This window comes from Sinocyclocheilus rhinocerous, unplaced genomic scaffold (genome assembly GCF_001515625.1).
Source record: "Sinocyclocheilus rhinocerous isolate Xijiao unplaced genomic scaffold, SAMN03320098_v1.1 scaffold541, whole genome shotgun sequence".
In the NCBI taxonomy this organism is placed as follows: Eukaryota; Metazoa; Chordata; class Actinopteri; order Cypriniformes; family Cyprinidae; genus Sinocyclocheilus; species Sinocyclocheilus rhinocerous.
The window spans coordinates 1740414-1752044 of NW_015658519.1; the positions used below are offsets into that span (position 1 = coordinate 1740414).

Genomic DNA, 11631 nt, shown 5'->3' on the forward strand with positions numbered 1-11631 from the left:
CCCCTTTCCCCTTCTCACACAGCTTCTGTGCACGGCACCTTCTCAGCAAGCAGGGGCGCCAATTTGCCAATTCCCCACACAGTGAAATGATAGATAATAGAAAATCTATAGAAAATCGGCGGCGGCGCAGAGGATTTTTAATTTTTTTTCTGCTTGTGCCGCCCCCCATGTATCATGAAAAAATGCCGCCCCGGGCGGCTGCCCCGTTCGCCCGTGCCAAAAACCGCTACTGCTGCAGAGTTTAGTTTCAACCCTAATTAAATGCACCTGATCCAGATAATCAAGTCCTTCAGGCTTATTTGAAAACCGACATGGTATGTGTGTTGGAGCAGGGTTGGAACTAAATTCTGCAGGGCTGCGGCCCTCCAGGAATTGAGTTTGACACCCCTGGTCTAAAACAAAACACTTACCTTTAAGAAGCAGTCTCTTAGTAACTAGCTGAGCAAAATCCAGACTGTTCAGCGCCAGGACGTTGTACAGGACAATTTGCCAGAAGTTAACAGCGTTGAACAAACCCCTGATTCGACGTGACATTGCCTCAGACATAAGATTCCGCTGGAAAAAATTTTATTTGACATTATTACTCAGAGTAAGCGAATGCTGTTATTTTCATATCAGTGAAATGTAGGCTAATCAGGCATGATGCAATACTGAAAGACAATCAATTGGTAGTGTAATGATTCAAAACCCAAATGCTCAAATCCCTCACAACTGAACGTCTTTGGGATCTTACCTCAATGGTGGAGAATGGTGGCAGAGAAAATAATTTAGCCACCCACAGTTCAAAGTTCAGGCCAAAGCAGTTAAAGAAAGACCAGATGTAAACCAGCTCACAGGGTCCAAGCCACAGAGTTGTGACAGCAAAGGTGCAAATGGTTGCAAGAAGCTCCTTGAAGATGGCATCATGGTTTTCTCCGATATAGTCATAGACATATCTTTAACAAAGAACAGGAGATACATGTAAAGTTGAATGTTTTTCCTGAGTATATGATTATTATAGAAATATATATTTTAAAAAATGATACGTGATGATACACAGATAGAATTGGTTATTTGCTCACTTGCACAGCCAGTCATTGATTCCTCTGTCAAAGTGCCTAAAAAAGTCAATGTCAGAAGAAACTGTAAACATGTGATCTGGTTACACAGCCATCAACTGCCTCCAAAAACATACTCTTTCTTTTCTCTTCTGTTAATGACTATGCTTACGTTTCAGCGAAGACATAGAGCATTGTGATGCATTTAGGAGGCTGAGGAGGGTCAAGATGGTCCAGTCTGGATACCGTATTAATGACACCAAACAGGACGGCTGACTTCACCCAGTCATACACCAGATTGGAGTATGCCAAGCCAGCTGAATAGCAAAAAAATTCAGACCGACTACTGATAGTAAACAAATGAAATTGTACTTACAAATAATTAGAAACTACTTGTAACATCATTTCTAAAAGTCTACTGTTTTTTCTAGTTATGTACTGACCCAGAGGCCAGTCAGACAGTTGCTTCAAAAGCTTCAAATCGTTAGGGATGGTCAAAATGTACAAGAAATGGAAGAAGACATCCACCACCAAAATAGCCCCAAGGTGCACCAAAGCATGAATGGTGATGTTCCACATCTCTCTTTCTTTACGAGTCAAGTTAGGGTTGTTAGCCTGAGAATATTAGAGAGATCATTACAGTGCATACCTAACCAGAGTGACATTATCAACACTATAACAATTATTTATTGTATTTTATAGATTATGTTTTATATAAACTATTATACGATTCCATAAACTGGACTTTTAAAATGCTTGTTTTCTTGAGAAAAATGTTAGGATGTTGTGACATTCTCAAAATACAGGACTCACCTGCTCGTGGAATCGATCAAAGGTCATGACAGGTCCAAAGAAGAAGAAGGGGAGGTAGAAGTTGTACTTGATCAGATCCAGGAAACTGTAGTTGCCATCTTTCTTCTCACAGTTCTCTAGGGCAAAGCTCATACAGCGCATAATGGAGAAGCCACAGCCTCCATAGAACAGGACATCTTGGAGATCAAAAGAGCCTGTCGCAAAGCCTTCCTGCATCAAAACAGACAAATTATCAGAACATCAAAATGACAAAACTAAATGTGTCTGTACATGCACATGGACACCTGTACGACAGGGGGACTTGTGGTTAGACTGTGGGGGAAAAGATGTTATATAAGGGGTTAACAACAACACAAACAATATTCAAACTGCTGTAAGAAAACCCACATTATGAATATATGTGATTCTTTCACAACTTTAGGTTTTTAAAGTACTACTGTGTTTATAGCACTTTACACAATACTGATTATTTCAAAGCAGCTTCACAGTAGTAAACAGGAAAATAATAAAATCAATGATGCAAACTTCAAATATGAGAGAAATTCAAGTTCTGCTGTAAAGCAGCTCTACAGACAATAGTGCCATTATTCAGCTCAAGTCAGTTCAGTGTTGATTCAGTTAAATTCAATAACTGTAAATCATACTAAAGAAATGATCATTCACTGCCTATGGACCTTCTCACCTGCCAGGTGTTAAAGGGCTCCATTTTGAAAGTTGCCAGGCTGGTAAGTCCAGCCACAAAGCAGAGCCACTTCCTCTTGACAAGGGCCACACTGTAGAGGATGATGCAGTGAGACAGGATGAGAGTGATGTATGTCCATCCCATAGTAATCAGCACAGCCAGAGATCCATACAGCATATAGATCAAAGATCTGTTCTGTGGGTTAGGAAGAAAATTTCTTCTGAAAAGGCACATTTATGTAATCCAGCTGTCACATACAACAATACTGAATGGATTTTTTGGACTTTTTAAGGAGCTACTGTTTCTAGTGTTAGAAATGACAAAATAAGTCCAGTATTAGCTTGAGTTGTAGCCGGGTTAGGAAGAAAATTTCTTCTGAAAAGGCACATTTATGTAATCCAGTTGTCACATACAACACTGAATGGATTTTTTGGACTTTTTAAGGAGCTACTGTTTCTAGTGTTAGAAATGACAAAATAAGTCCAGTATTAGCTTGAGTTGTAGCACTACTTGTATTAGTTAGTCAGTTAGTATGATCCAAACAAAAATTGTAATGGCAAGTACTTTCAGAGTTACCTTGAATAAATCTATACCAGTCTTCTTGGACAGCAGACAGAAACACGAAAGCATGTAACATTTCACACAACATTCAAATTAGATCATTTAACACATGCATGGTTAATATCAAAATGTGTTTTTGTGAATGTTTTTTTTTACTTTTATTGATTGTTCAGACTTAGTCCATACATAAAATCATGCAATATTATTCACAAAACACTCACATAAAATATCAATAGCAAAATATTATCACTCTTAAATCTTAAATGACTTGATCATTGAGCATAAGGTGAATAACCCCATACAGTACCTTTGGAGACAGCATTGACTTTAACACATGCATGGTTAATATCAAAATGTGTTTTTGTGAATGTTTTTTTTTACTTTTATTGATTATTCAGACTCAGTCCATACATAAAATCATGCAATATTATTCACAAAACACTCACATAAAATATCAATAGCAAAATATTATCACTCTTAAATCTTAAATGACTTGATCATTGAGCATAAGGTGAATAACCCCATACAGTACCTTTGGAGACAGCATTGAGCAGATCTTAGCAAAGATCACATGACCGGAGAGGGCAAACAGGATATGGTTGCGGAAAGTGGTAAACCACATTACCCATTCAAAATCTGACACATCCTGAAGAGACAGAGAATATCAGTCACAGAAAGTGATTAATCAGAGTCAGAATATGATTAAACAGAGTCATTTATGTAATATACATCAAATCAAAACTTATTTATAAAGCACGTAGCAACCCCAAGAACCGAGTGTACCAAAATGCCGTACAAGTTCAAAAAATATAATAAAAAAATAAACACCACAAATACATCTGCTCAAACCTACTGGTCATTAAAAATAGTGAAGGCCTCATCAAACAAATATGTCTTGAGGTGGCTTTTAAATATGTTTACAGCAGTAGAGGATCTAATATACTTGCCATTTTTCTGCCAAAGTAGTGCCATCCTGGTTTCACATTCTCCCTAAATGCCTTTCTGTTAACATTCTCTGCAAATAAAAAAAGAAAAGTTCCAGAGCTCCAGAGCAAAACCGAATAGCATTACATAAAATAAATTTAGCCAGCTTTCATATTCAGAGGCTTCTCTGTGATAATCCAGACTCTCAAATATATTTTGAGATTATGAGAGTCAGGGGTTGTTGAGGGTTATCAATGTAGGACTACCTGGTAGAGCCTGGTCTAAACTGATGTTCCTGTGTATAAACCAAACCGAAAAGTAGACATAATCAATATGTGATCTTTAAAAAGGTAGAGGCAGGACATGGCTAGTTTGCTCCAGTACCAGCTCGGATGTCAATAAGCAAAACAGTCTGCCCACACAGAAACAATAATACTACAGTGCTCTGATTTACAATGAACAAAAGCAAATGCACCTTTAGTCGTTGTATTCTAGGGCATTAATGATTGATGTGAACATAATTCTGTGATTTTAATGTAGAAAGAAAAAGCGAGAGATAAAAATAAAGTGTACCACTGGAGGCCTCAATGATCCAGCTGCCTGCCCATAAGAGCGCAAGAGAGAGGACAGCAGTGTAGAGGTACAGCTCAGTCTTGGGAAGGGCTGTCTTGATCCCCATGGTTAACCTGAAGAGAAGTCTTAACATTAAAATCCTGTTACACTCTATACTAAAATTAACCATTGACCACTGCAGGAAATAAATAAATACAACGAAAACGTACAGATACAAATACCTCCACAAGCTTGTTAACGGTTGATTTTACTATTTGATGTCAAATGTCCATAAAACAGTGATTTATTAGGATGTCAAATCCTAATTTCGTTTTTACTTTAATATTTGTCCGTGTTGTACAGTACTTTTATTAGCCTCGCGCTCATACTCAATCATATATCATACTTGGATAAAAGCGTCTGCTAAATGACTAAATAAATAAATAAAATAAATACTCACTAACGGCCGTTACAGGTCAAACGTCACTCACTACTTCTCTTCTTTTGGGTACTTTATAACCAGGTCAAAAGTACACTATATTAATACTTTAAAAGGTATATTTGCGGTTTAGTTACAAAGTTTAGCTCTAAAGCTGTAAGAAAATAAACATTTCCACGGTAATACTGTGAAGCAACAGCGGCCGGAGAAGAAACCGGCGAAATTTTCACCTAATGATATCAGCGGGAAAATAACTGTCCAATCACAGGAGACTTTTGTGACGTTACTATTAATATTAATGACGTTACAAATTTGAACTTGAGTTTAAATTGAAAAAGTTACGATTTTAGCAGATAAATGTAATAAAGTGCTAGAATCAAAATGTCATGTTTTTTTTTTTATTAATATCGTGTTAGTTATTATTCACGGTCACTACAACTGCAACTACACTATAGCCTAGTCAAGAGGCACTATTGTCATTTCGGGTTTTGGCACCCAGAATCAAGTTTTTCTTGCATAACTAGTTTGCAAAATCCAATTTATAAAGGAGTGGTGCTCTGTAATGCTTTAAAACTTTAGTGTAAATGGTACAGCAAAAACATGTTAACTTAGCTATATGTGAGCCTTTTAAATGTTAATGTACCATTTATTTGTGCAGTTCGTTCGTTACAGTGAAATAACAATATAATGATGTTTGTAACTGTGTCTGCTGTAAACTATACTGTATTAAATCATGTAGCCTCTCTGCAAAGTGCCAACAGTAAAAGGAAATGTAAACGCTGTTTTCGATCAGGGAAGACACTCCATACTAATTACAATAATTATTGTGAAGTTCACACACATCGATCATCAATGATGTATAAGAAACACAATTTTTATTTTTTTATTATTTTTATTTTTTCCACAAATTATACGTCAACACCAAGACGATGCAGCCTCCGCCTATAGGCAATCACAATCCAATTACAATAGGATACAGATATAACAAAACTAAAACGAATAAAACAACAAAAACATTTTGGGTTGACACCCAATCTACTTCTCAGAAGACAAGACTGTAAGTCAGTGACTTAAATGGGAGTGCCTCTTTTCACGGCTCCTCAGAAACAGCACAGTCAGCTGCGCCGTACAACCTCTTCCTATTTTAGCCCGAGCAGTTGCTCATGGTCCAGTGCGGCAGCTGCAGCGCAATGCGATCTCCCACACATCAGGAGATCCTTCAGGAGTGTGAAAAACCGAGGACTGAATTCCCAAATCAATTTCCTTTTAACATTGAATTCATTAAGAAACCATGCGTGTACCTGCTCAATTAAAATCGGAGTATTTGTCTCAACTAATTAATATAGCTGCACGCATATCTGAAGTCCCATTAAATGTAAATGATGTTGCACAGCTCTGAACGCCCACACGCCGCATGATCCGTGGGACTCTATCTGTTTACAGCACCGTGTACAGTAAGTACAGTAATTCAAAAGGAAGTGCACTTGCTCAGTACTAACCTCACAGCCGCTCAGATGTTTGAAGACAGATGTCAACCCCCACAAAATTGAAAAAGAAAAGAAAAGAAAAAGGGGGGTGAGTAGGGGCTTCTCCTAATACATCCGTCCCGGTTTCCCAGTGCCGATGGTGCACTGTGAAAGGCAGCAGTGGCTGGTGTGGATGTTGCGGGAGGGGTGTAGAGAGTGTATTTATAATACGGACTGAAACTGCAGAGGGGTGGCACCAGAACTGTCCATCAAAAAGGCGCACAAATTCAAGAACGAGCGCTTCATGGTACAGGTGGCAGGAGAAATCCCTTCTTTTGTCATCTTCTGATCCTTGTGTAGATGTACTGTACTGTCTTGAAGCAGTCCCTTGTGTAATCCAATGAAGATGAACCATCTGTTTACTTCAGCCATTGGCAATACTCTTGCGGCCAAAAGTTTATAATATTTAATGCTTTTAAATATTTTTCAAAGACGTTTTACTGTATTTTTGAACAAATAAATACAGCCAATTGGCATAATTGACGTATTTAAAAAGCATTAAAAAAAAATTCTTTCACTGTAGCAATTTTCCAACTGTGGGCTATAATGCATAAAAGGAAAAGCAAGACTGATATAGTCAATCAAATAGCCTATAACCTATCATCCTTTGTTATTATCTATATTATGCACACTTCTCAAAACACTTTAAATTATCATCAGCAAGTCATTATTTTCTCCCTCAGTATGATTCTGTTATTCTTGGTTATGTCAAATTGGACCTGAATTACACTAATAGAAAGTCGAATTTCTGGAAAAATTAAATTTTGGGGGGAAAAAACAGGTGACAACTCACCTGGATATTTTAAAATGTGCTTCTATATGCAATTTGCTCTGATACAAATATTGATTACAGCCCCACAATTTGAAACAGTGTGTAAAATGCCTAAATGCACACAGAAGAAGAAAGTTCGCAGCAAAGATTCGAGACTGTAAAATATAGGCCTACATTATAATAACTATAATTACGAAACAATAAATAAATGTTACATACCTTATAGGTTCATCGGTTTACACTTAAATATAATAAAAACGAAAACACAAAATGCACTGGTTAACGTGGAAATGCTTGAAAATGTTTCATGTGTGTTCTTAATACCCTTTAGGTTTTGCTCTTCTATTGAATTCACCTACTGGCACAGCATAAAATACAGACCCGATTGTTTGTTTATTTATTTAATTATTTGTTTATTAATCTCATATCATTAACATAGCATGGAGAGACAGAGATCATGGGAAACAAAAACTTTGAAAGAATTTATTTATTTACAAAACTGCAACAATATCTTTGAACAGCAGATGGAGACATGCGATGCGATGTTGTGAAATTAACTGCGCATAGGGAAGCAGAAATATAGCCTGCTTCCGCTTTGGAATACAAGCTCAGGTAATTTTTTTTTACTGGATTTTGTGTGGTTCGGATGCCTATTTACATTCCATACCCATTTCTTTACTATAAATTGCGTAGAATTTCACTACTTATTCGCATATTAAAGCTGCTCAATATAAATTAAACAACAATAGGAAGAAATCAAAACAATCAATATAGTAAGCTACTCCCATGAATCTCACTATTTTTCTTCTCTTACTGTATTATTTTCCCATTTCATTCTTATGATTACGAACCAGAGCTGAAAACTATAAACCAGACCAAAGGTTCGTGTATTTTCTTTTGACTTGTGATTAAATATCGCAGCTCCACAGTCGAGTTCCAAGGCGTTGATGAAGGAATCAGTCAACTTTGTACGGACTCCTGTCATTGGGCGACTGCGTGCTCCCCGGCCGTGCTTTTATTTTTAATACGAGGGAGGGGGTTCCCAGAAAATACCTCCTCCTGCTGTTCCTCAGCTCTATCTCGTGAATATCAAACACTCGCCGTCTCCATATTGGAAGCAGAGATCAGAAAACACGGGAAAACATGAAGAGGCAGTTTTTGACGATCGTTTAAGCGCGCAGATGTCGGCGTTCTCCGCTATAGCTCCAGGAGTTTAGACGCAAGCGTTCAGACATCACGCGGGTCATTTATTCAGACTAACTAACATTTTGAGGTTTCATGGTCAGCTCGCTAACGCTATCTTATATTAGCAACCCAGCCTCCAACTACTTGTTAGCCATTCGGCGCTGGCGCGACTGATTTTTGTTATGCGCATCCGAACGGACTGATTGATCAAATGTGTGTCCGCGACGCGTATTTTAATGCAACAAAACGCAAAGATTAGTGGTCGGGTGCAGTCCGTTCGCCCACGCTAGCTTGAGCGACAGCAGTCTGCTGCTGGCTGGAGATCTGCCATTAACTCGACTAGCTGTTAGCACAAGCTGAGACACGGACACGGCCAGAACTCGCAGGAAAAAGGAGCTAACATCTCGTTTCCATGGACAACACGTCCATAATAACGCAGGTTACGAACCCCAAGGAGGAGGAGATACTCTCGTCAAATGCTGAGAAAGGTGAGAGGTGTTTTTGTGTGTTGAAGTTGCTTGCCGTTGCGCGTTTTGTTAGCTTTAATTTACCCACCATTTTAAACGAGCGGGCTGCGAGCCTGAGTCCGCGGACAAGAAACATTTTAGGCATTCCATTACTGTTTGCACTAACAGAAGTGAGAATAAGGCGTTTTTTGTTAACTTTTAATATGCCTTTATATGACAGTGTGTTATTGTTGATGCAGAACGATGACCGAGTGTGTGTGTGTTTATATAACGGAGTCGTCGTAAAGGCGCAATGTAAACTGCTGGAGACTGAAAGTTTTGGGCTCTGTCAGCGTCGGTCGCCCGTGATGTGGATGGAGACCAACGTAAACATGTTTCTTTCTGTCACGAGGCAGAAGTGCTCAGGAAGAATTGCATAAGTAGAGTGCTTTAAAAGGGCGCATGTTTTATTTAGTGTGTTTTAAGAAGCAGTGGACTTTGATTTGTTCTTTTTTTCAGTCCAGTCAGCAACAGGAATAGTTAAGTAGGTATGCTATTTAGTTGCCTACATTTTTTTTACTCAACAGACAAGTCAGTTATGTGATGCTTTAGGACGTTAGGAGGTAAACGAACATTTAACAATGAATGCGTGGAAATTCATATATATATATTTCAGCAAGACACCACAGGTGAATAGGGCACACATTTTAACTAATAGATAACACCAAGTTTTCTGAAATGTTATGTTTATGTTTTCTGAAATGTTATGAAAATAAGGCACTGTGTAATTATGTTTGCACTAATTTGCATAAAAATCCAGAAAATAAATCTGAACACTGGATAAAATCAGGTTCAAAATTCTTGGTTTATTCTGTTGACGTATATATTTTTTTATTACAGATTGGTTTTTACAGAGTGTTTTTTTCTTTTTCTTTTAATCACTCCATAAATCAGAAAATACTGTCAACAGCCAGAAAAGAAGACATTTTCACCATGTTTTTAGGAATTAAGTGTTCTATAAATTAGGCAAATGATATAAGAACAAAAACCTCAGTAAAAAATACGTAAGTATATTGATAGGAATAAAACTGGAAAGTTTGGTGTAACTAAAGTGAAACGAAATATTTCTGGCTCAGTGCATGAGAAAAAAGTAATATTGAGAAAACAACATTTAAAAATATGTATTGCAATTGAAATCTACAAACACAAATAGATAAAGTATAATAAATTAGATATATTTTTTTAATAAACAATGTATTTAGGATGTTTCCTTTCTCCCCCCCCCAAAAAAGAGCTATGAAAGCAAAATAGCTATAAAAAAAATTTGACTAATGCATGAAAAAACAATAGGTGTGCCTATAGTATCCTGCCTTAAATATCTAAATATTATAAATGAAGATTGGAAAAAAATGAAAAATGAGTTCATCTGTCTCTGCTGCAGAGATATGCAGCTATGAAGGCAGTTTTGCAGGGCTGCCTCTGGCTGCCCATCTGAGGATGTCCGGCTCTGACAGCCGGTATTTGGATGGAGCACTTCCAGGGCTTTACCTTTGACCTCTGGGTGGCTGAGTAGAGAAGCTCTTCAACAGCTGCCCTCTCAAAACAGCACCGAATAAAGCTGAACCGTCTAAAATGGTCCTTGTGCTCTTGATGGCCTATTAGGCAACACTTTAAATGCCTTACATATACTGCCTTGATCTCATCCAGACCAGGCCTCCCTCTTCAAAGCCATTAATGAGTCTTTCCAACATGTAGATTAATATTAAGCCAGAAGTAATTAAAGTCAGTAGTAATTACAGGATTTTTTTTAAGGCAGCTGCATCTTCTCATGCCTTCAGCTCTGATGGCATCTGAGTGAGTCCGCCGCAGTGATCAATGTCTCTGGCCCGTTGCCTGACAGGGATCTTTTTTGCATTCTGTCCACAATTATGTAAAACTCCCTGTACTTCACTGCATTTTATTCCTTTACTTATTTGGAGTGCATATGGAAATAGTTTATATAACAACTAGTTGCTCATTGAGTGCTTTTGTAGTCTATATTTTTGCTCTTTATTTGTGGTAAAGGCATTTAAATAAAAACTAGATTACAGACAGATGTGTGTTTTTGCCGTTTGTGTTTAGGTCTCTGTTGTGGAATTGCACAGACGGGCTAGTCAGTAGATATCAAGATATGTGTTTTTACACCTCAAAGCATGATGCTGTACATGCTTTCTGACACGTCAACTCCTACAGTATTCCTGAGTGAAGCCAAGCTGCTGTCCTCCCACTTATGAAAAATGATCCACTCCTTAGAAAAGAAAATTACAGCTCATAATACATATTTAGAAGCTGCTTTCTCCATCAAAACTATTGAAAGTCCACTTTAAGTTGTAAATGTCAGCAGAATCTTTCCAGTTGACATAATTTGTGATGCATTTGATAGGGCATAAGGTTTTTATTGTACTTAATTTGGGTGTAAAGTATTGCAGAGAAAAGCATGAGATGTTTGGCTGAAGCTTTGAGATGGCTAAAGGGGCGGGAGAGGAATGCACGGCTCTCATAGGCTGTTCATTTTCTTAGCTCCTCCTCCCCTGCTGCTGCCCCTCCTCTCCTCTTCCCTCTCTCCCTCAAATATTCCCCCTCTCCCAATGCCTCTGAAGTCGTCACTGAAGCTTCAGGAACGAGGGGAAAATAGCCTCTGTCCCTTAAAATGGT

The 11631-nt window shown here is 38.0% G+C and overlaps 2 protein-coding genes across 6 annotated transcripts in view; one reads left to right on the forward strand and one right to left on the reverse strand.

Annotated features, from left to right (window-relative positions):
• LOC107722653 (protein-cysteine N-palmitoyltransferase HHAT-like protein) overlaps positions 1-6663 on the reverse strand; it is an 8098-nt gene extending 1435 nt beyond the window's left edge. For 2 of the 3 annotated variants that reach the window (XM_016531112.1, XM_016531111.1), the window contains exons 1-12: positions 6508-6663; positions 4591-4703; positions 4041-4108; positions 3626-3739; positions 3109-3129; positions 2533-2727; positions 1851-2060; positions 1481-1652; positions 1210-1354; positions 1062-1097; positions 734-935; positions 411-555 (exon numbers count right to left, since the gene is read on the reverse strand). In XM_016531112.1, the coding sequence (XP_016386598.1) occupies positions 411-555; positions 734-935; positions 1062-1097; positions 1210-1354; positions 1481-1652; positions 1851-2060; positions 2533-2727; positions 3109-3129; positions 3626-3739; positions 4041-4108; positions 4591-4696 (1414 nt within the window). In that variant the 5' untranslated portion in view covers positions 4697-4703; positions 6508-6663. The remainder of the gene's footprint in view (positions 1-410; positions 556-733; positions 936-1061; positions 1098-1209; positions 1355-1480; positions 1653-1850; positions 2061-2532; positions 2728-3108; positions 3130-3625; positions 3740-4040; positions 4109-4590; positions 4704-6507) is intronic. The other variant, XM_016531113.1, reaches the window with a different exon arrangement.
• A 1575-nt stretch (positions 6664-8238) lies between these two features.
• Positions 8239-11631, forward strand: part of ctdsplb (CTD (carboxy-terminal domain, RNA polymerase II, polypeptide A) small phosphatase-like b) — a 23667-nt gene continuing 20274 nt past the window's right edge. The window contains exon 1 of one of the 3 annotated variants that reach the window (XM_016530923.1): positions 8239-8979. In XM_016530923.1, the coding sequence (XP_016386409.1) occupies positions 8904-8979 (76 nt within the window). In that variant the 5' untranslated portion in view covers positions 8239-8903. The remainder of the gene's footprint in view (positions 8980-11631) is intronic. The other 2 variants (XM_016530920.1, XM_016530922.1) reach the window with 2 other exon arrangements.